At 46.6% G+C, this 21,326-nt stretch overlaps 1 protein-coding gene across 4 annotated transcripts in view; it reads left to right on the plus strand.

Moving 5' to 3' along the window:
- Positions 1–5,819: 5,819 nt before the first annotated feature.
- Positions 5,820–21,326, plus strand: part of INPP5D (inositol polyphosphate-5-phosphatase D) — a 131,775-nt gene continuing 116,268 nt past the window's right edge. For all 4 annotated transcript variants that reach the window (XM_079925058.1, XM_079925060.1, XM_079925059.1 and 1 more), the window contains exon 1: positions 5,820–6,171. In XM_079925058.1, the coding sequence (XP_079781184.1) occupies positions 6,038–6,171 (134 nt within the window). In that variant the 5' untranslated portion in view covers positions 5,820–6,037. The remainder of the gene's footprint in view (positions 6,172–21,326) is intronic.

Genomic DNA, 21,326 nt, shown 5'->3' on the forward strand with positions numbered 1-21,326 from the left:
CTGGGATAAATCTCACTTGATCATGGTATGTGATCCTTTTATTGTATTGTTGAATTCAGCTTGCTAATATTTTGTGGAGGATTTTTGCATCTATGTTCATGAGTAATATTTGTCTGTAAGTTTCTTTTTAGTAATATCTTTGTCTGATTTTGGTGTCAGGGTGATGAAGATTTCATAGAATGAGTTCAGAAGCATTCCTTCCTCTGCAATTTCTCGGAATAGTTTGAGAAGGATAGGTAAGTATTTTCTAAATTTTTGGCAGAATTCAGCTGTGAAGCCAACCGGTCCTGGACTTCTGGGTTTGGGGAGTTTGGTTTTTTGTTTGTTTTTTTGTTGTTTTTATTTTTTACTAGTAATTGGTCTGTTCATGTTTTCTATTTCTTCCTGGTTCAGTCTTTGGAGATTGTACGTTTCTAGAAATTTGTCCATTTCTCCTATGTTGCCCATTTTATTGGTGTATAATTGTTCACAGTAATCTCATGATCCTTTGTATTTCTGTGGTGTCCATTGTAACTTGTCCTTTTCATTTCTGATTTTATTTATGTGGGCCCTCTCTTTTTTTTCCTCAATGAGTGGCTATAGGTATATCAATTTTGTTTATCTTTTTGAAGAACCAGCTCTTAGTTTCATTGAACTTTCCTATTTTATTTTTTTAGTCTCTATTTCATTTATTTCTGCTCTGATTTTTATGATTTCTTTCCTTCTCCTAACTTTGGGTTCTATTTATTGTTCTTTTCCTAGTTCCTCTAGGTGTAAGGGTAGGTTGTTTATTTGAGCTTTTTCTTTTGTCTTGTGTCTTTTAACACTAGCTTTATAAGTGGTTGACCTACTGGCTTTACTGCATGTTTGTCTTTACCGATGAGATTTTCCCTTTCACAATTTTTCATATTTCTAGTTGTGGCCTTTTCTTCCTGCTTAGAAAAGTCCCCTTAACATTTCTTGTAAAACTAGTTCAGTGGTGCTGGGCTCTTCTAGCTTCTGCTTGTCAAAACTCTTGCTCTCTCCTTCTAATTTGAAAGATAATCTCGTGTAGAGTATTCTTGGTTGTAAGTTTTTTGTTTCATCACTTTGAATACATTGTTCCACTCGCTTCTGGCCTACAAAGTTTCTGCTGAAAAGTCAGCTGATTGTCTTATGGGAGTTCCCTGGTATGTAACTAGTTGCTTTTCTCTTGCTGCTTTTAAGATTCTCTCTTCATCTTTAATTTTTGCCATTTTAATTATAATGTATCTTAGCATGGACCTCTTTGGGTCCATCTTACTAGGGACTCTCTGTGCTTCCTGAACCTGGGTGTCTGTTTCCTTCCCCAGGTTAGGGCTGTTTTCAGTTGTTATTTCTTCAGATATGTCCTCTGACCCTTTCTCTCTCTCTTCTCCTTCTGGGACCCCTATAGTGTAAATGTTAGTATGCTTGATATAGTCCTAGAGGTCTCTTAAACTATCCTCATTTTTAAAAATTCTTTTTCTTTCTTCTGTTCAGCTTGGGCCATTTCCACTACTCTGTCTTCCAGATCACTGATCTGTTCTTCTGTATAATTTACTCTACTGCTGATTCCTTTTAGTGTGTTTTATTTCAATTATTGTATTCTTCAGTTCTTTTGGGTTCTTTTTTATACTTTGTAACTCTTTATTGAAATTCTGTGTTCATCCTTTCTTCTCCTGAGTTTGGTAAGTATCTTTATGATTGTTACCTCAAACCCATTATGGGGTAGATTGTTGATCTCCACTTCGTTTAGTTCTTTTTCTAAGGTTATGTGTTGTTCCTTCATTTGGCACATATTCCTCTGTTGCCTCATTTTCCCCCCAATATTCTGTGTTTATTTCTGTGTGTTAGGTAGGTCGGTTACATTTCCAAATCTTGGAAAAGTGGCCTTATGTAGGAGATGTCCTATAGGGCCCAGCAGTAAGCTCCCCTTTGGTCACCAGAGCTGCATGCTCTAGGAGTGCCCCCTGTATGGGCTGCATGTGCCCTTCTGTTGTGGTGAGGCTAACTATTGTGGGCGCGCTGGTGGGTGGGGCTGGCCCCTGGCCCAGTTGCCTGCAAGACCATGCCTTATGTGATGGCTGTGGGGCCCCTGGAGGACAGGGTAGGCTTCTTGCATGGTTGGCTGTGTAGCCCAGAGGGGTGTGGATCTGCTGCTGGCCCAGTCGTGGGTCTCTGCATGACTGTCTGTCTGCCCAGAGGGTGGGGTGGCCTGGGGCCTGGTGCCAGCCTACTGGTGGGCAGGGCTGTGTCCCCAACACTAATATGCTAGAGGGAGGATTCCAGAATGGTGCTTGCCAGTGCCAGTGTTATTGGGGTAGAACAAGCTCCCCAAAATGGCTGCTGTCAGCATCTCCATCCCCAGGGGGAGTCCCAGTTGCGTGCTGCCTCTCTGGGAGGCTCTCCAAGATCAGCAAGTATGTCTGACACAGGCTCCTTGCAAACTACCACCTCTGCACTGGTCTCAGAAGATGTAAGATGTTGTGCGCATCCTTTGAAAGCAGAGTCTCTGTTTCCTACGGCCCTCTGGCGTCCTGAATGTAAACCCTGCTGGTTTTCAAAACCAGACATTTTGGGGGCTCTTCATCCCTGTGCAGGACCCCTGGGCTGGGGAACCCAATGTAAGGCTCATACGCCTCGTTCCTCGAGGAGAATCTCTATGATTGTGATATTCACCTCATTTGTGGGTTGCCAACCTGGGGGTGTGGGTCTTGACTCTACTGCATCTGTACCCTTCCTACTCATCTCATTGTGATTCTTTCTTTATGTCTTTAGTTGTGGAAAATCTGTTCTGCTAGTCTTCAGGTCATTCTGATAGTTTGTTGCTCTGTAAGAAAGTGTAATTTTGGTGTGTCTGTACAAGCAGGTGGGCTCAGGGTCTTCCTACTCCACCATCTTGCCACCTCTCTCGTTAACATTTTCTGGCATGCTCTGGGTAAGATATGCACTTGTGGATATCAACGAAGCAAAGGAACAACCTCAGAGGGAATCGTTGGAAGCCAGTATTCACAGGCGGCACAATGGATGAAGCAGTGTCACGAGTAATGACATGACCATCAATAAATGAATGGGGTTAGGAAACGCAGAGGCAAGAAGATCTATGCTGTCTTGAAATGAACAGGTTGTGAAATGCCACCGCATTGTGAATAAGAGCAGCACTGCTACCCTCATCTTGCTGTACGAGATACAAAATCAGCCAGGAATGGTGCATTTGACAATAAAAAGCAGGACCTGAACAAGAAGAGAGGACCTGGACATCACAAAGACTCTTCAGGTGCGCTGATTGGACACTGAACATATACATAATTACCTCTTCTCTGTCCATTATTCTAAATCTTCATTGATAAATCACTACCTTACATGGGTCCCTGAATTTTAAAATACAAGTTTTAATGAAATTGTGTATATAGACAGGGACCCTGCAAAAAATATCTACTGGGGCCCCATTCACCATAAGGGCAACCCTGATCTAGAAGTTGGGGTTTTCTGAGTGTCAGGGGCAGAAGGGCAAGGGGATAAGGAAGCTGACCATGTCAGATGGCTTAGGTAATTGGGTTGGGAAGGACTTGAAGGTGGAATGGACCTTAAAAATTAGGGAAACATGTATGACATGTATGTGTCTTGTATGTGTTGTGTGTGTGTCAAAGGGAAATAACACTGGATCAAATGGCAAGGACAGTCTCACTGGCCTCCCCAACCCTGCTGAAATGTGGGACTCAGGGGGAATAGAGGTGTGGAAGGGAAGGTGGGAAGCTGGAGAGTGCTGGGGGGAGGTAGCTATAAGTGGAAGTGTCTTGGATGTGATAGAGGGTCTCTGGGGATGAGCTGGTCGAGGTGCTGTGGGGCAAGGATTGTGGGTGGATCCTCCTGATGGACCCTGGAGTGACCCAGGGGCTTTGAGGCAGACAGCAGGGAAACAGGAGAAACCTGAGAAGTATATGGTGGGAGCAGGTCTCTTAAGGAGAGGGTTGACTTGGTGTGGGGCTGAGTTGGGAGTCAGGGAAGGAGAGCTCTCCACCAGGGGTTGCTTGCTTGGGGGCTGGCATCCCAGGGTCGAGCCAGCTTCAGGAGGCCAGCTCTTCTCCCCACCTTGGTGTCCCCATACCTAGCTCAGGACCTGGCTAGAGGGCCTTGATACATGCTCGTTGAAGGCTTGGGAGTTTTGTCCCAGGGTTCAGTGGGAGGAACCAGGGGAGGGGGCAGCGGTCGGGGAGAGGAAGCTCAGAGCGACCTGGGGAGGAACTGGCTTTGGGGAGGTGAGTGCGAGGACCCGGAAGTCTGCTGGGCTGAGCTTCCAAAAGGAACTTCATTTGAGCCCAGAGAGGGCCCGAAGCAGGGTGGCCAAGCCTTGACCGTGCTGCCCCCCATGCTGGAGGGGACCCCCGAGATGACCCCTCTATGGGAGCAGCCCACCCCTGGGGCCCCCTTAATGGGCAGAACTTCCCGGCCTCAGGCCTGAGTTAACCACCTTCCTTACTTCCTCCCCCCACTGCTCTTTCCTGAGGCGGGAGGTGAGGCCGGTCCAGGATTCAGTCCACCGGAGTCACAGGCCTTTGCTTTGATTTTCAGCATCAAGTGTTGCGAGGGCTGCTGCAGGTGGCAGGGGCTGGGGGCTCCTGGCACACCTGAGCTCCTCTAGGGGCTGCCCTCCTTAAGGCAAAGACAAGGTAACCGGGGCTGAGAGAGAGAAGAAACCCAGCCAGCTCCTGCAGCTTGAATGCAGAAGAACCGGATTTGAATGGAGGCTTGCCTGGCCCAGGCCCCTGCACGCGGCTTCTCTTGTCATGTTGGGGGGCTGAGGGCTGAGGCGGGACGGGGTGGCCCTGTGCAATAGCTGGGCACCTGCCCCTTCACCCTGGTGCACTGACCTGAGGACTGAGGACACCTCGCCTGTGGTCCAAGAGGGGTGTTCACTTTAGGGCCCTCAGAGTCTGCTGGTCCAGGATGGTGGCTCCCAGCCCCGCCGAAGGCAGCTCCCCTTTGAGCTGTGGGCAAAGGCAGCCATGCCCGGCCACCTCCAACTCTCCTGAGATGCGGGACTCAGGAAGGAACGTCATACTTGCCAGGTGACCAGCTTGCCCCATGGGGATGTGTGAGTTTCCCGAGTGTCCCAGAAAGACCCAGAGGTGAAAACCCAGTCCCCCGCCTCACCCTGCAAAAGGTCCACGTCCCGAGCCCTCCACGCTCCCTCTGTGTGTCTCTAAGCTGGGCTGCAGGGTCAGAATGCCCTGCCCTGGAGAAGGGTCGCCATGGGTTCCTTCACACCCACTGGCCCTGGGGATAAGTGTAAATGTGTCACGGAACTGTCACCTGGGCCCTGGGAGCCCTCGGGCAGTGTCGCCTAAGGTCCTCCCAGTGCCCAGGGCTGAATAGTGCCTGGGTGGCCATGAGTCTCCAATATGGGGAGGGGGCTCGGCTGGACCCCTCCCCCCAGTTTTGCTCGGCCCTGGGGCAGGCCTTAGTCCCAGCGGAGAAGCTCTGCCCCGTGAGCATCTCTTCCATGGGCACATTGGAGGGAGGGGACGGGGAGTTAAAAAGCTCTGGGGTCGGGCAGAGGGCTGAGGCTGATGTCCAGGGCGTGGCCACCCCACGGGGGCATTGGGACGGGCCTCAGAACGGCCGCTGGCTTGGCCGTGCTCCTTCAGAAGCTGGTCGTGAACCTCCTGACCCCAGAGGAGCTGACAGTTCCCCCAGGAGGACGTGAGCTGATGCTCGCCCCTCTGGGGACTGAGACCCATTAAAGGAAAGAGACAGGGCGCGGGGGTGGGGGGGGTGGGGTGAGAGGGAAAGGGCAGCAGGCAGGGGGCGGGCGGGCGCGCTGGGAAGGTGGAGGACCTCTCTCGCTTGGTCTCTGCAATGAGGAAGTTCTCTGCAGCTCGTTTCCTTTCCCTTGCCGAGTGCCTGAAACAGGAAGTCGGTCAGTGAGAGGGTGGCAGCAGCCGGGGCGGCCGAGAGGGGACCGACGGCGGGTCGCGGTGAAGGGGCCCAGCTCCCCTTGGCTGTGCAGGTCCTGCGGGGAGGGCGCCGGCCCGGCCCGGGGAGACCCACACCCGCCATGGTCCCCTGCTGGAACCATGGCAACATCACCCGCTCCAAGGCCGAGGAGCTGCTCTCCAGGACCGGCAAGGACGGGAGCTTCCTCGTGCGCGCCAGCGAGTCCGTCTCCCGGGCGTACGCGCTCTGCGTGCTGTGAGTACCGGGCCCTGCCCACCCCTGCTCCTCCGCCCTGGCCTGGCCTCTCCTGCCCAGGCACGGAGGTGATGGAGGTGCCACTCAGTAGAGGGGAAGCCGGCTCTGGGCTTAGCCAGGGGCCCGGCTCTGGGATGTGTTGTTTTTATGTCGAGTGACCTTGCACGCACCCCGGGTTTGTTGGTGGGTCCAGCTGAGGCCCATTGTGGACCTGCTCGGCCCTGGAGTTCAGGTTTTGCAGGGCTGGAGCCCTCCAGGGCCAGCCTGGGGCCTGGTCACTCGCCCCAGCTACCGGAGAGCCGTGGGGTCAGGGGCTTCCTTGGGGTTCCAGGGTCCAAGAGAAGTGGGTCCGGGCTCTCTGAGACGGGCAGAAGCTCGGGGCTCCGTGGTGGTGGGTGTGTTAGAGAGTAGCTCAGTCAGTTCAGGTACTGGTCAAAGTATGCCCAGTTCGGAAACCCTCCTGGAAGAACAGAAGTGGCAAGAGGGGACCCTTCCTGTGCCAGGCTTTGGGCCTTTGGAGGAAGCCATCGTTTGGGGAGCCATGAATAAGGGTGTGTGTTGGGGGATCACTCAAGAAAGGATTTTCAGTTCACCCAGAAGTTGTATTTGGGGCCCTTGGAGCAGAGGAAGTCACATCACCGACAGCAGGAGCCTCTTCTGTCCCCTCACAGCCCTTGGGTCTGTCCCCACCTGTTCGGGCCTCTCTGCCACCATCAACTCTCTCCGCTCCCCCTCTCTGGGATGTTGCTGAATGCGCCAGTTGGCCTAAAATCGGGAACCGGCCACTTGCTGAAGTTTCCTTTTTAAAACGCCCTTCTCAACCAATGTCTGAAGGAGGCTCTCGGCCCTGCAGCCTTGCGGTCTAACCATCCCCACTGGGGCCTCGGGCAGTGCCGGGCATGCGGGGGGAAGGGTGTGTGTCCACCTGCACCTGTCAGGTCCTGCCCCTGGTCTCACAGAAGGGTCCCTCTAAGCAGGCAGGCCTTGCTGCTGTCCACACAGGAGGGGAAGTAGGTCATGGACACGGGCCTTGTTTGGAGCGTTGAGTCTGAGCGTTTGTCTGTGCGTCGACCTGTTTCATCCTCACGACAACCTGAAGTGCGGGTCCTTTTGTTGCTCCACTTTGCAGATGAGGAAATTGAGGCTCAGACGGGTTAACCGAGTGATGACAGTCAAAGCCAAGGACATCTGCCCCCAGAGGCTGCACCCAGACAACCAGACTGCTGCCACCCCACTCCTGTGCCTGGCAAGCCGGGTGTGAGCATGGGTTCCGGGTGGCAGCAAGAGAAGCCAGGGCGTTTACAAGGGCGGCTGGGAGCATTTAGAAATTAACACAGGCTCTCAGGGGTCACCCGGCCCGAGCGCTGACTGCGTCCGAGCCCCTGCCCCCAAGGTCGGCTTCCTGGGCCCCCAGTTCTCACACCCCAGGGGAAGCGAAGCAGACCCAGGTTTCCCCGCAGGCACAGCCCCTGTGGGGACCAGTTGACGGGGCCGTAGAAATAGTGAGGAGATCCTGATCTGTCTCCACTCGGCCCACGTGAATCTCTCCCCTCCCCTGGGTGTCTGGAGAACTTCCAGGCTCCAGCTCGCTAACCTTCACAGCAGCCCTTTGACCAGGGAGCTGTGGTAGTGCTCAGGCTACAGATTGGAACGTGGGTCTCTCTGACTCCAAACTGGGAGCCTTGTAACAAGCCAGAGCTGGGAGAGGCCTTGGAACCTCTAGTCCCACCACCCCTGACTCTACAGGTGGGCACACCTCAGAGGGCTTGAGGCTTTTGTCCACACATCCCTGCTGGCCGGTGGCAACCTGGGATCCAGTAATGGTGTACAGTATTCGTTCCTCCACCTTGCCTCTCCTCCCCTCCCCTCCCCTCCCCTGCACTGGGTTACTCTTGGAGCCTCGGCCGATGTGCCTCTTAGGGAGGGTACCCGTGGTCCCCGCAATGTCCATCATCCTCTTAGCCCAGGGCTGGGCTTCTTGTCAGTCTCCCATCCCCAAGGCCCCTTTAGCTCCAGACACCAGGACTTGGAGCCCTTCCCAGTGAGTCCAGCCGTGAGGCCAGCCTCTAAGCCCAGGCCCAGGGGTCCCCTTCCTCCTCCGCTCTGTGGGGGAAGCCACCCTTCCTGCAGGGTCAGGAGGCCCTGTAGGCTGTGGGATACCACGAGCCACCGAACCTTCCAAAACCCTGGGAGACCTAATTTTGCCATCACCCGTGATGTTGCCCATTAAGGAGGTTTAAAAACGAAAAACTAGCTGAGTGACAACTACCTGCCACCTTTCAGCAGCTCATTTCATGAAAGAGAGTGTCCTTTAACACCAAAAGGCAGGAAGAACATGCTCTTTAAAAGTAAATAAATGAATAGAGCCAAAAACCAGTCCTTTAAATCAAACAGGTTTAACTTCCTGAAAAACACCCCCTAGCCCGGCCCTATCCTTGGTTTTCTCTGTTCCTGGGACGGTGAAAACCTCACCCCACGCCCTCCTGGCCCACGGCCAGCGATGGGAACCCCGACGGGTTTCACAAGCGTGACTTTCACAAGCATCAGGCTTTACCCTCTGCGGTCTCTCTGGAAGTTGCTGGGAGTGCGGGAGCCTGAGTGGGGCAGCTGTGGTGTCAGGGCCTTTTAAGACCCTGTTCCAAAGGGAGGCAGGAAGCCTCCAAGACTGGCCCTTCTGCTCTAGAAATCTCCATATGGGGAAAGACCTCAGGGCCCAGGGTGCCCAGACCTGTCCTGCCTGGACCCCAGTGGCTGGAGCATCTTCCCAGCCCCTCTCATGAGTGAGGGCATGGCAGGGGGCTTCCCACCCCTGGTTTAGGCAGGGGCGTTTGGAGCTCCAGGAACTGAGGGCAGCTTCCTCAGGAGTGGCCTTCGTGCTCAGGAAAGAAGACAGGATTTGACTATTTAAATGGAACTAGGGAGGGGGTGAGAGACACTAAAAGACAAGGCTGCGATTCAGCGTGGCCCACGTGACCGAGGAGTACACATTCACCCTGGGCCTAGCGAACCCACACTTCCTCTCGGGAGGTCAGCCCTGCCACCTGCCACTGGGCAGGAAAGTGCAGATCTGTCCTCAGCAACTCAGAAAGCCCTGCTTTAGGGGGATCCCGAGGCCCATCTCGGGGTGCAGAGAGCTGGAGGAGGAAGATCCCAGGAGCTGACCACATGGAATTGAGTCCATCTCTGCCTTCTTGCAGCAAGGGCCTGAGAACGTGATGGGCAGAGGGCTCCTAAGTCATGCTCACCCGGCCCCACTCAGACCAGCCAGCAGAGTCGGCCCTGCTCTAGGGAGGCCAGGGGGGCTTCTTGAGGGGGCCGTCCGGCCCCTCTTGTATGGAGGGTGCTAAGAGAGGCTGTCAAGCTCGTGTCCTCCTCTCCTGCCAGGACTGTGCTTCCACGTAGGGACCAGCTCCCCTGTCAGGTGCTTTACGCTGCAGAGAAGAGATACGCCTTTGGGGATGGGGGTTCCTCAGCCGGGCCAGCCTCTCCTTGCCCTAGCTGCGCAGGCAGAACGAGAACAATGGCTCAGTGGTGTTGCGGATACACCTCCCTCTCTGTAAGAGCAGCCCGGGCCCTGAGAGCAAGCCTGTATACGACTGGGTCCGTCAGCCACCATCCAGGATGGAGCTGCCTAGTCGGGTGGCATTCCCACCAAACCACACCGGAGAGAGTTGGCTTCCCTCCCAGGGGAGGGGGCAGATGCATGCTGTCTGTGACTCAGAAACCAATGCCGGTCCAGCCAGCTGTGGCGGGGATGCTGTCTTGGTTCCCCTCAGCACCTGAGCTGCCCAGGCAGACCTATGACCTCCTTCCCAGGGACAGTACACCAGGCAGCCTGGACTTGGTAGCCTTGTGAGCACAGCCAGAGAGGTGAAGAAGCACCAGGAGGACATGTAGTCACCAAAAGTGCCCTCAGAGAAGGCATTCTACTTGTTAGGAAGAATGTGATGGCCCACTTGAGGTAAAGGCAGGCCACGAGGCTTGCTGTACAAACCAAAGGTAGTTGCTAATCTGTTCTGCCTAAAAATAACAGCAAAAGACTTATAAAGGGCACATGTGTGCTGGGTTCTGTTCTAAGCTCTTTGCACATATTAACTCACTCACTGTCCACAGTGGCCTTTGGAGGAAGTGTTATTATCCCCACTTTACAGATGCGGAAACTGAGGCCCGTGATGTTAGGTAACATGCTGTGTTTACAGTACTAATTAATGGCAGGGCCAGGACTTGAACTCGCTGTTCTTGGGAGGGAGAAAGAGAAGCCAGCAAGTCTGGGTGTGTGTAGGAGACCCCTGGTGACGGAGCCACAGAGAAGGGACTTGGAGGGCAGAAGTGTCCAGGAGAGGTGTAAAGCCATTTACTGCAGTGTGAATGGGTGTGATGTAATCCGCCTTCCTCCAATCCCCTTTCAAAGTTTAGTAAAGTTTACACTGATCGTGCATTACTTTTGTGCAAATGCAAAGGAAAACACTGTTTTTCCTAGCTGGTATTGACAAAGTGGGGGGAAAATGCTGGCCCAGGCAGTAGTCAGAGCTGGAGGACCTCAGCTCTTGAAATCTGGTTTACATAAGAGGTTGTCCAAGGACAACCGTTCTGAGCGTTCTTTCTGCGTGCAGGACCCGGAGGAAGGGTTGTGCCCGGGAAGGCCTATGTATGTAACAGATTCCTGGTTCCTTCTGTGTGCAGTGACTCGGAAAGCCCATGGTAAATTCGAGTGTCTCCAGGTTTTCTGTGCCCTTGCACAGCACCCTGGAGCAATCCTTCCAGAACCAGAGTAGGCTCTGGCTTTGGTGTGTTTTGCAAGCTTGCCTACTTGACAGGTGAAATTCACCTGTGCACAGACGTCGGTGCTTCTCCGTTGAGTGGTCCCATCTCCTGGGGTGGTGATGAGAGGTGATGAGAGGTGAGGCTCTAGGCCTTCCTCCCTGCCCCAGAGATGGAGTAAGATGAGGTCTGCTCTTCCCTCCCTAATTCAGGCCATGTGACGCAGTCCTTAGGGGCAAGCCCTCTGTGGTTGGCTACCCCTGATGTGAATTCTAGCCTTTGCGAGATGCTCACCTCCCTGTGCCCACCCAGCATCCTCACTGGCAAAATGCACACTCGTTGGGTTAATTTTTTTATTGCAGTATAATTCACATCCCATAACATCACCCTTTAGGTAGTATACAATTCAGTGGTGTTTAGTACATTTATAATGTTGTGAAACCATCACCACCATGTAATTCCAGAATATTTTCATTATCCCCCCAACCTCGGCAAAACCCTCTGAACCCGTCAGTCGTCACTTTCCCTTCCCCTTCCTCCCAGCCGTTGGCAACCACTGATCTACTTTCTGTCTCTGGCCATTTGCCCATTCTGGGTATTTCATATATATGGAATCATACAATATGTGGCCTTTCGTACTTGACTTCTCCCACCTGGCATAATGCTTCCGGGGTTCATCCATGTTGTAGTACGAATCATTCTTTTTATGGCTAGATAATAGCCCATTATATCAATCTACCACATTTGATTTAGCCATTCATCAGTTGATGGGCATTTGGGTTGCTTCTCCTTTGGGGCTATTAGGAATGATGCTGCTGTGAGCATTCTTGTACAAGTTTTTCTATGGACGTGTGTTTTCAGTTGTCTTGGGTGGAACTGCTGGGTCCTATGGTAATTCTATGTTTAACTTTTTGTGGAACTGTCAGACTTTCGCACAGCAGCTGTGCCGTTTCACATTCCTGTCAGCAGTGTGAGAGGGTTCTAATTTTTCCACATCCTCAACAATACTTAACAGCTTTTTGATAATGGCCATCCTAGTGGGTGTGAAGTGACATCTTACTGTGACTTTGATCTGCATTTCCCTAATTATGAATGAAGTTGATATCTTTTCATGTGCTCATTGGCCATTTGTGTATACCTGCTTTGGAGAAATGTCTCTTCATACCTTTTGCCCATTTTTTAAAAAATAGGGTGATTTGTCTTTCTGTTGTTGTCACTGGATAATTGAGAAGATAAAATGGGAGAATGTGGGCAACACGTGTACAGAGTCAGCATGCTGAACACTGGCCGTTACCTTTTATGAGCTACGAAGTGAGTAATGACATCTCGGAAGCAGAGGCGTGCAGGGCCATCTGTAAGGAGCATTCCGCAGCAGGCGGAAAGAGGACAGTGGTGGCTGAGTGTCACTTCTGGAGCTTCCTGGAGGCTGTGGGAGCCTCCAGGGACACTGAGCTGTCATGCGGGGCCTCCTCAGAGGAAGTGCTCAAAGAGATGAGGCAGGAAGAGGGCTTGAGTGACGCGCCAGTGGCCGGTGGCTGCTGGGGCCCGGGGCGAGCTCCTGGAGCTGTGAGGGAGAGAAGGGTCAGGGGCACAGGTGCCGGGAAGAACCGCCGAATGAACCGCGGAGAATGAAGAGAAAGTGGAGGAGTGGAGGCCATCTTAAGAGTCATTAAGGACCAATGTAGGAGTGAGGGGCTGAGGGAACTAAAGTCCTAGGACTCCGAGGAAGCCCAGCAAGTGGATGAGCTGGGGAAGGGGTGTCGACAGCCCAACAGGTCAGGCCCCTGGTCAGTGAGCAGGACAAGCCTGCCGCTCTGTGGCCCGGATCCCTCCTCCCTCCCCTGCTCGTTTCACACTCCCTTTGTCCCATTAATGAGAAAAACATTGCTTTTAAGTACCAGCATCCAAACCATTTGGGTTCAATTACTTATTATAAATAACACCAGACAAGGCTGGCTCCCACAGGATCAGCTGCTCCGGCCCTTTCCCTCGCCAGCCAGAAACCTGCCCTCCGGAGGGGAGAGGCTTGTTGAGGCCATCTCAGGCATCGATGGCAGTGCAGAAATAGATTCTGATAAACGGGGCAGCGTTCTTTCAAGTAACTTTAAAAAATACAGTATTAAGTATAACATACAAAGAGTGCAAGGTAAAGGAGAAAGTAATCACCCAGTCACTGAGATGAGAGACTAACATAAATGCTGTTAATTCGTTGGCATATTTTCTCATTCATTCTCTCTCTCCCTCCCTGCCCCCCATATGCACACACACACACGCACGCACAAGCACATATATATAAGCTCTGTAATATATACACCTAATACCATATAATATTAGTCTGTATTTTCTAGCAACATTAGCATTTTCCCACTTAGTTAACCTTTCTTCCTAAATATCATATTTAGTGGATGCACAAATTCTATTACATTATGTGCCATAACTTATGGAATGATTCTCCTATTGTCAGACATTTAAGTTACTAACAGTGTTTTGTTGTTATAAATATGGCAGTGATGAAGGTCTTTGTGCAGATATGTGACATTTCTGGTGATAGATTCCCAGGGGTGGAATTACTGGATCAAAGATAATGTTTTTAAGGCTTTTGATGAAAATGGCAAATTGCTTTCCAGAAATTTTGTTACAAGTTATGCTCTGGTAAGCAGTACCAGAGAGTGCCCACCTCATTCCCATCTCCTTATACTGAATATTTTCATTTAAAAAAACATTATTAAATTGCAAGGTGAAAGGTGGCCAATTTCTGTTCATTTTGATTTGCATTTCTTGATCGCAGTCATGGTAAGCTTGTTTGGATTATTGACCTTCATCATTTCTCCTTTGTGGATGGTCTGTTCCATTCTCTTTGCCATTTTTCTTTTGAAACGGTAGTTTCTCTGTTATCTATTTGCATGAATTCCTTATATCACATTTGTTGCAAATATTTTCACTGTGGTTTGCCTTTAAACTTTATGACCTTTTTCTTTTGTTCAGAGATTGTAAATTTTTGCCAAGTGTATAAATCTTTCTGTTCTTGTCCTTTTGTGACTTTTTTCCCCCTTTGCCTTCCAGTGCAGAGAGTCCCTCTGCACACAGAAATTTTATTCTTTTTCTTCCTGTGGGGGGCAGGGCCTTTGGAGCTAATAGGCTTGGGCTAAGGGATGACTCTGCCTTTCCAAGCTCTGGCAGGTTGTCTAGTCCCATGGGGCCTTGGTTTCCTCATCTGCAAACCAGGGCTAAGAATACCCATGTAGCGGTGTCGTTGGATGGATTGAGTGAAAGTGTATATCACATACTTGGCACAGTATTTGGCAAAAGCAGATAGATTATAGGTTTTTTGGTTTTGTTTTGTTGCTGTTGTTGTTTTACATTGAACACTTTAATCTTTCTGGAATTAATGAATGGTGTAAAACAAAGATTTATGTGTATTTTTCTCAATGAACTATCTTTCTCAAAACCTCTTACTGAATAATTTATTCCTCTCCATTTGTTATTCCTCTCTTACCATGTATTAAATCTTATATACCTCTTTTTTGCCTGTTTACCCTGGTCCATGTATGTCTGCTTTTCTTACACCAATTTCATACTGAATGCATTACCACAATTTTATAAACTATTTTATTTTAGGATTTGCATATCTAGTCTTTTTAAGTATTCTTCCAGGTGAAACAGATAATAACTTTGTCAAGTTGGAAAAAATAGTATTGGGACTTTGTTTGGAGTTGCATGAAATCCACAATACAACTTGTGAAAAATGGACCTTTTAGTATTATTCAGTCTTAACAATAAATATAGCTATCTCTATTATTTTAAATTTAGTAATTTTCTTCATAGATCCTACATATTTCTTGTTATGATTACTTCTGATTATTTCATAATTTTGTTACTGTTGTGAATACCTTTTCTTCTACAGTTACCCTTCTGGGGTAACTGATAACATACAGAGAAGTTGTAGATTTTATAAATTCACCTTTTATTCTATATGTTTACTCCTCATTATTTAAAATTATTTTCATTTGCTTCTCTTGGATTTTCTTGCTAAACCATCAAATCATGTACGAATTATAATCATTTTGTTGTCTACTTTCCAAATACTTATAACTCATTCAGATTTCATAACTTATTACTTTGGCCAATATTTCTAAAATATTACGGTGAAGGATATGGGAAAAAGAAAATGTCTACCTCAGACAGAAGTAGTGTGAGAATCAAACTTGATGCTGCCTGGGAAGGACTTCATACAGTATTTGGCACATAGTTAGCGATGGAGAAAAGTCAGTTGTTCTTTCCATGTCAAAGAAGGAGCTGTCTTTTCCTAGTTTTATGAAGAGTTTGGAAGAACTGAACATTAAATTTTATCAAATGCCTTTTTCATGTCTATTGAGATGATTAAGCTGTTTCTCTTCTTTCATTAACTGGTTAAGAGCTTGATTTTATAGATTTCCTAATAGGAACCATTTTTTTTTGCAAGATTAAAATGAACTGTTCTTGATTATGATAACTTTATTTCACTCTGAATTTTAGCATATGTGTTCATAAGTGAGATTGATTTATATGGTTTTGATCATGTTATGGTGTGAGAGTCATGTGTGTTTTGTAAGACATCCTGGAGACATTTATGAAGCGTCATCATTATCTGACTTTTTTAAATACAAAAAAAATTGGCAAAGGTGCTTTTCCTCAGAGCCATTTATAGAGATAATTCTTTAATATTTACTTCAGTTTCTTCTTTGGTATTGATTTATTCTTATTTTCTATCTCCTCTCATGTTACTTTAAAAAAAATTTTATTTTAATGAAGTATAGTTGATTTATATACACATTCTTTTTCATATTCTTTTCCATTATGGTTTATCACAGAATATTGTATATAGTTCCCTGTGCTCTACAGTTGGACCTTGTTGTTTTCAGGTTACTTTTGATAAGTTATATATATTTTTCAGTAAACAGTTCGTTTGTTGAGATTTTTCAAAGTTTCTGGCATACAGTTATTCATGGTTTTCTATAATTTTAAGGTTTCTCTTTTATTGCTGTTGCTACCTTCCTTTACTCATTACTGGTCTTGCTTACTAGTTGTGTTGGCCAGGATCCCAGCAGGGAATAGATGGCATAATCGAAAGGGGTGCTAGGCGTAGGGATGGTGAAGCAGCCTGGGACCGGCAACCACGGGAAGCTATTTCCACTCCTGGCCCTGAATAGGCAGGGCCATCTGATTTGAGCCCTGGCCCCCAGTGGAGGAACTCAGCCACTGCTGATCTGCAGCAGGTGGGGTGGGGTCTGGGGAATAGATACCACTATCTCACCATCCTCTCACTCTGTCAGTGCCTCCCATTAGCTAAACCTTGGTGAAGCGGCACATACAGGTCAGCCTGCTGGACACAGGGCAGGTGGAGAAGGATAGAGAGTGGGTCTACTGGGGGTCGGAGGGGAGGGTGAAGGAACAATGGCCAGCTCACTTGCACTGTTTTCTTTTTGCTCTTCTGTTTGTCAGAGGGTTATTCATTTAATTTTCTGCATTTCAGGTCATATGCTCTTAGATTTATTTATCTGTTCTGCTTTTCTTTTTATATTAGAAAACTACCTGTGCGTTCAGGAACCCCTACTGTATATATGTTTGAGGACAGAGCTATGTCTTCTATATTTCTCATCTTCCCTCTCCTTCTGCACCGATTTTCTCAGATTTATCTTCTTCCTTGTTGAAGTTCTCCAGAACATGAAGCTGCTATTTACTGCCTCTCTTGTGGTGGTTAATGCTGACTGTAGGACTCTAGGTTTTTCACTTCTGATCAGTTCTTCTTATCTCATGTTGCTCAGTTTTCACAATTGATTTTTCCAGTTTCAGAAGTACAATTGTCTCTTAAATCTTACTGAGTTCGCAAGTCAGATTTCTACAGAATGTGTTATTTTCTTTTTTTCTTTTTGCAGCGATTTTATGTAACAAGGAGGTATCACTTTGAGTTCTTAGAAAAATGATACCCTTCCTTTTGAGTGGTGATGTTTTCAGTAAGTCTGGTGATTTTTCTTTTCCAACAAAGAATTGTCAGGAAAAATTTGATCAGTTTTTTTTTAGAGATTGGAGTGGGTTTCTGCCTGAATCTTCTTCCCAAAGATAAAAGGATCAGCAGGGATGGGGATGGGAGCCCCCGATCCAGGATCCACCTGATGGGATTGAGTGATGGGGGTGTGGTGTGTTGCACGGATAAGGGGGTTTCCTCCCAGGGGTCTCATGAGAAGAACCCTCTGGACCCAGAGGCTGCTGGGGTAGGTGCTGGGCCGGTCCCTGATGACACTGTAGACGTCTCACCCCCAGTCCAGGCAGGCCACCTGGACTGCCTCCTCTTGCTTCTGACCTGATGGCTTCTTTTTCTCACTCTTTGGCTGGGATTCTTTGAGGTTTGGGTGGTGAACTGTGAACACCCTTGGTTCCTAGGGCATACGCACGTTTTCTCTTATCTCTACATGGGGTCCAAGTGGCTTTTTTTTTTAACATCTTTATTGGAGTATAATTGCTTAACAATGGTGTGTTAGTTTCTGTTTTATAACAAAATGAATCAGCTATATGTATACATATGTCCCCATACCTCCTCCCTCTTGCGTCTCCCTCCCACCCTCCCTATCCCACCCCTCCAGGCGGTCACAAAGCACCGAGCTGATCTCCCTGTGCTATGCGGCTGCTTCCCACTAGCTATCTACCTTACGTTTGGTAGTGTATATATGTCCATGCCTCTCTCTCACTTCTTCCCAGCTTACCCTTCTCACTCCCCATGTCCTCAAGTCCATCCTCTACGTCTGCATCTTTATTCCTCTCCTGCCCCTAGGTTCTTCAGAACCATTTTTTTTTTTTAGGTATTTTAGGTATTTTTAGGTATTTAGGTATTTTAGGTATTTTTTTTTTTAGGTATTTTACGGTATTTGTTTTTCTCTTTCTGACTTACTTCACTCTGTACGACAGACTCTAAGAGGTCCATCCACCTCACTACAAATAACTGAACTTCGTTTCTTTTTATGGCTGAATAATATTCCATTGTATGTATGTGCCACATATTCTTTATCCATTCATCTGTTGATGGACACTTAGGTTGCCTCCATGACCTGGCTATTGTAAATAGAGCTGCAGTGAACATTTTTTTCAATGTCTCTTTTTCAATTACGGTACATGTCTCTTTTTCAATTACGGTTTTCTCAGGGTATGTGTCCAGTAGTGGGATTGCTGGGTCGTATGGTAATTCTACTTTTAGTTTTTTAAGAAACCTCCATACTGTTCTCCATAGTGGCTGTATCAATTTACATTCCCACCAACAGTGCAAAAGGGTTCCCTTTTCTCCACACCCTCTCCAGCGTTTATTGTTTGTAGATTTTTGTGATGATGGCCATTCTGACTGGTGTGAGGTGATAACTCATTGTGGTTTTGATTTGCATTTCTCTAATGATTAGTGATGTTGAACATCCTTTCATGTGTTGGTTGGCAGTCTGTGTATCTTCTTTGGAGAAATGTCTGTTTAGGTCTTCTGCGCATTTTTGGTTTGGGTTGTTTGCTTTTTCAATATTGAGCTGCATGAGCTGCTTGTATATTTTGGAGATTAATCCTTTGTCAGTTGCTTCGTTTGCAAATATTTTCTCCCATTCTGAGTATTGTCTTTTTACCTTGTTTATGGTTTCCTTTGCTGTGCAAAAGCTTTGAAGTTTCGTTAGGTCCCATTTGTTTATTTTTGTTTTTATTTCCATTTCTCTAGGAGGTGGGTCAAAAAGGATCTTGCTGTGATTTATGTCATAGAGTGTTCTGCCTATGTTTTCCTCTAAGAGTTTTATAGTGTTTGGCCTTACGTTTAGGTCTTTAATCCATTTTGAGTTTATTTTTGAGTATGGTGTTAGGAAGTGTTCTAATTTCATTCTTTTACATGTAGCTGTCCAGTTTTCCCAGCACCACTTACTGAAGAGGCTGTCTTTTCTCCATTGTATATTCTTTCCTCCTTTATCAAAGATAAGGTGACCATATGTGCATGGGTTTATCTCTAGGCTTTCTATCCTGTTCCATTGATCTATATTTCTATTTTTGTGCCAGTACCATACTGTCTTGATTACTGTAGCTTTGTAGTATAGTGGCTATTCGGGGTCTTTTGTGTTTCCGTACAAATTGTGGAATTTTTTGTTCTAGTTCTGTGAAAAATGCCACTGGTAGTTTGATAGGGATTGCATTGAATCTGTAGATTGCTTTGGGTAGTATAGTCATTTTCACAATGTTGATTCTTCCAGTCCAAGAACATGGTATTTCTCTCCATCTGTTTGTATCATCTTTAATTTCTTTCATCAGTGTCTTATAGTTTTCTGCATACAGGTCTTTTGTCTCCTTAAGTAGGTTTATTCCTAGGTATTTTATTCTTTTTGTTGCAATGGCAAATGGGAGTGTTTCCTTAATTTCTCTTCCAGATTTTTCATCATTAGTGTATAGGAATGCAAGAGATTGTGTACACTAATTTTGTATCCTGCTACTCTACCAAATTCATTGATTAGCTCTAGTAGTTTTCTGGTGGCATCTTTAGGATTCTCTATGTATAGCATCATGTCATCTGCAAACAGTGACAGTTTTACTTCTCTCTGATTTGGATTCCTTTTATTTCCTCTTCTTCTCTGATTGCTGTCACTAAAACTTCCAAAACTATGTTGAATAATAGTGGTGAGAGTGGGCAACCTTGTCTTGTTCCTGATCTTAGAGAAAATGGTTTCAGTTTTTCACCATTGAGAACGATGTTGGCTGTGGGTTTGTCATATATGGCCTTTATTATGTTGAGTTAGGTTCCCTCTATGCCTACTTTCTTGAGAGTTTTTATCATAAATGGGTGTTGAATTTTGTCAGAAGCTTTTTCTGCATCTATTGAGATGATCATATGGTTTTTTATCCTTCAGTTTGTTAACATGGTGTATCACATTGATTTGCATATATTGAAGAATCCTTGCATTCCTGGAATAAACCCCACTCGATCATGGTGTATGATCCTTTTAATGTGCTGTTGGATTCTGTTTGCTAGTATTTTGTTGAGGATTTTTACATCTATGTTCATCAGTGATATTGGCCTGTAGTTTTCTTTTTTTGTGACATCTTTGTCTGGTTTTGGTATCAGGATGATGGTGGCCTCATAGAATGAGTTTGGGAGTGTTCCTTCCTCCACAATTTTTTGGAAGAGTTTGAGAAGAATGGGTGTTAGCTCTTCTCTAAATGTTTGATAGAATTCTCCTGTGGAGACATCTGGTCCTTTTGTTTGTTGGAAGATTTTTAATCACTGTTTCAATTTCATTACTTGTGATTGGTCTGTTCATATTTTCTACTTCTTCCTGGTTCAGTCTTGGAAGGTTATCCCTTTCTAAGAATTTGTCCGTTTCTTCCAGGTTGTCCATTTTATTGGCATAGTGTTGCTTGAAGTAATGTCTCATGATCCTTTGTATTTCTGCAGTGTCAGTTGTTACTTCTTTTTCATCTCTAATTCTGTTGATTTGAGTCTTCTCCCTTTTTTTCTTGATGAGCCTGGCTAAAGGTTTATCAATTTTGTTTATCTTCTTAAAGAACCAGCTTCTAGTTTTATTGGTCTTTGCTGTTGTTTCCTTCATTTCTTTTATATTTATTTCTGATCTGATTTTTATGGTTTCTTTCCTTTTGCTACTTTGGGGTTTTTTTGTTCTTCTTTCTCTAATTGCTTTAGGTGTAAGGTTAGGTTGTTTATTTGAGATTTTTCTTGTTTCTTGAGGTAGGATTGTATTGCTATAAACTTCCCTCTTAGAACTGCTTTTGCTGCATCCCATAGGTTTTGCGTCATCGTGTTTTCATTGTCATTTGTTTCTAGGTATTTTTTGTTTTCCTCTTTGGTTTCTTCAGTGATCTCTTAATTATTTAGTAGCATATTGTTTAGCCTCCATGTGTTTGTATTTTTTACAGTTTTTTTCTGTAACTGATATCTTGTCTCATAGCGTTGTGGTCGGAAAATATACTTGATATGACGTCAATTTTCTTAAATTTACCAAGGCTTGATTTGTGACCCAAGATATGATCTATCCTGGAGAATGTTCCATTCACACTTGAGAAGAAATTGTATTCTGTTGTTTTTGGATAGAATGTCCTATGAATATCAATTAAGTCCATCTTATTTAATGTGTCATTTAAAGCTTATGTTTCCTTATTTATTTTCATTTTGGATGATCTGTCCATTGGTGAAAGTGGGGTGTCAAAGTCCCCCACTATTACTGTGTTACTGTCAATTTCCTCTTTTATGGCTCTTAGCATTTGCCTTATGTATTGAGGTGCTCCTATGTTGGGTGCATAAATATTTACAATTGTTGTATCTTCTTCTTGGATTGATCTCTTGATCATTATGTAGTGTCCTTCTTTGTCTCTTGTAATAGTCTTTATTTTAA

Source organism: Stenella coeruleoalba, assembly GCF_951394435.1.
Source record: "Stenella coeruleoalba genome assembly, chromosome: 6".
Classification (NCBI taxonomy): domain Eukaryota; kingdom Metazoa; phylum Chordata; class Mammalia; order Artiodactyla; family Delphinidae; genus Stenella; species Stenella coeruleoalba.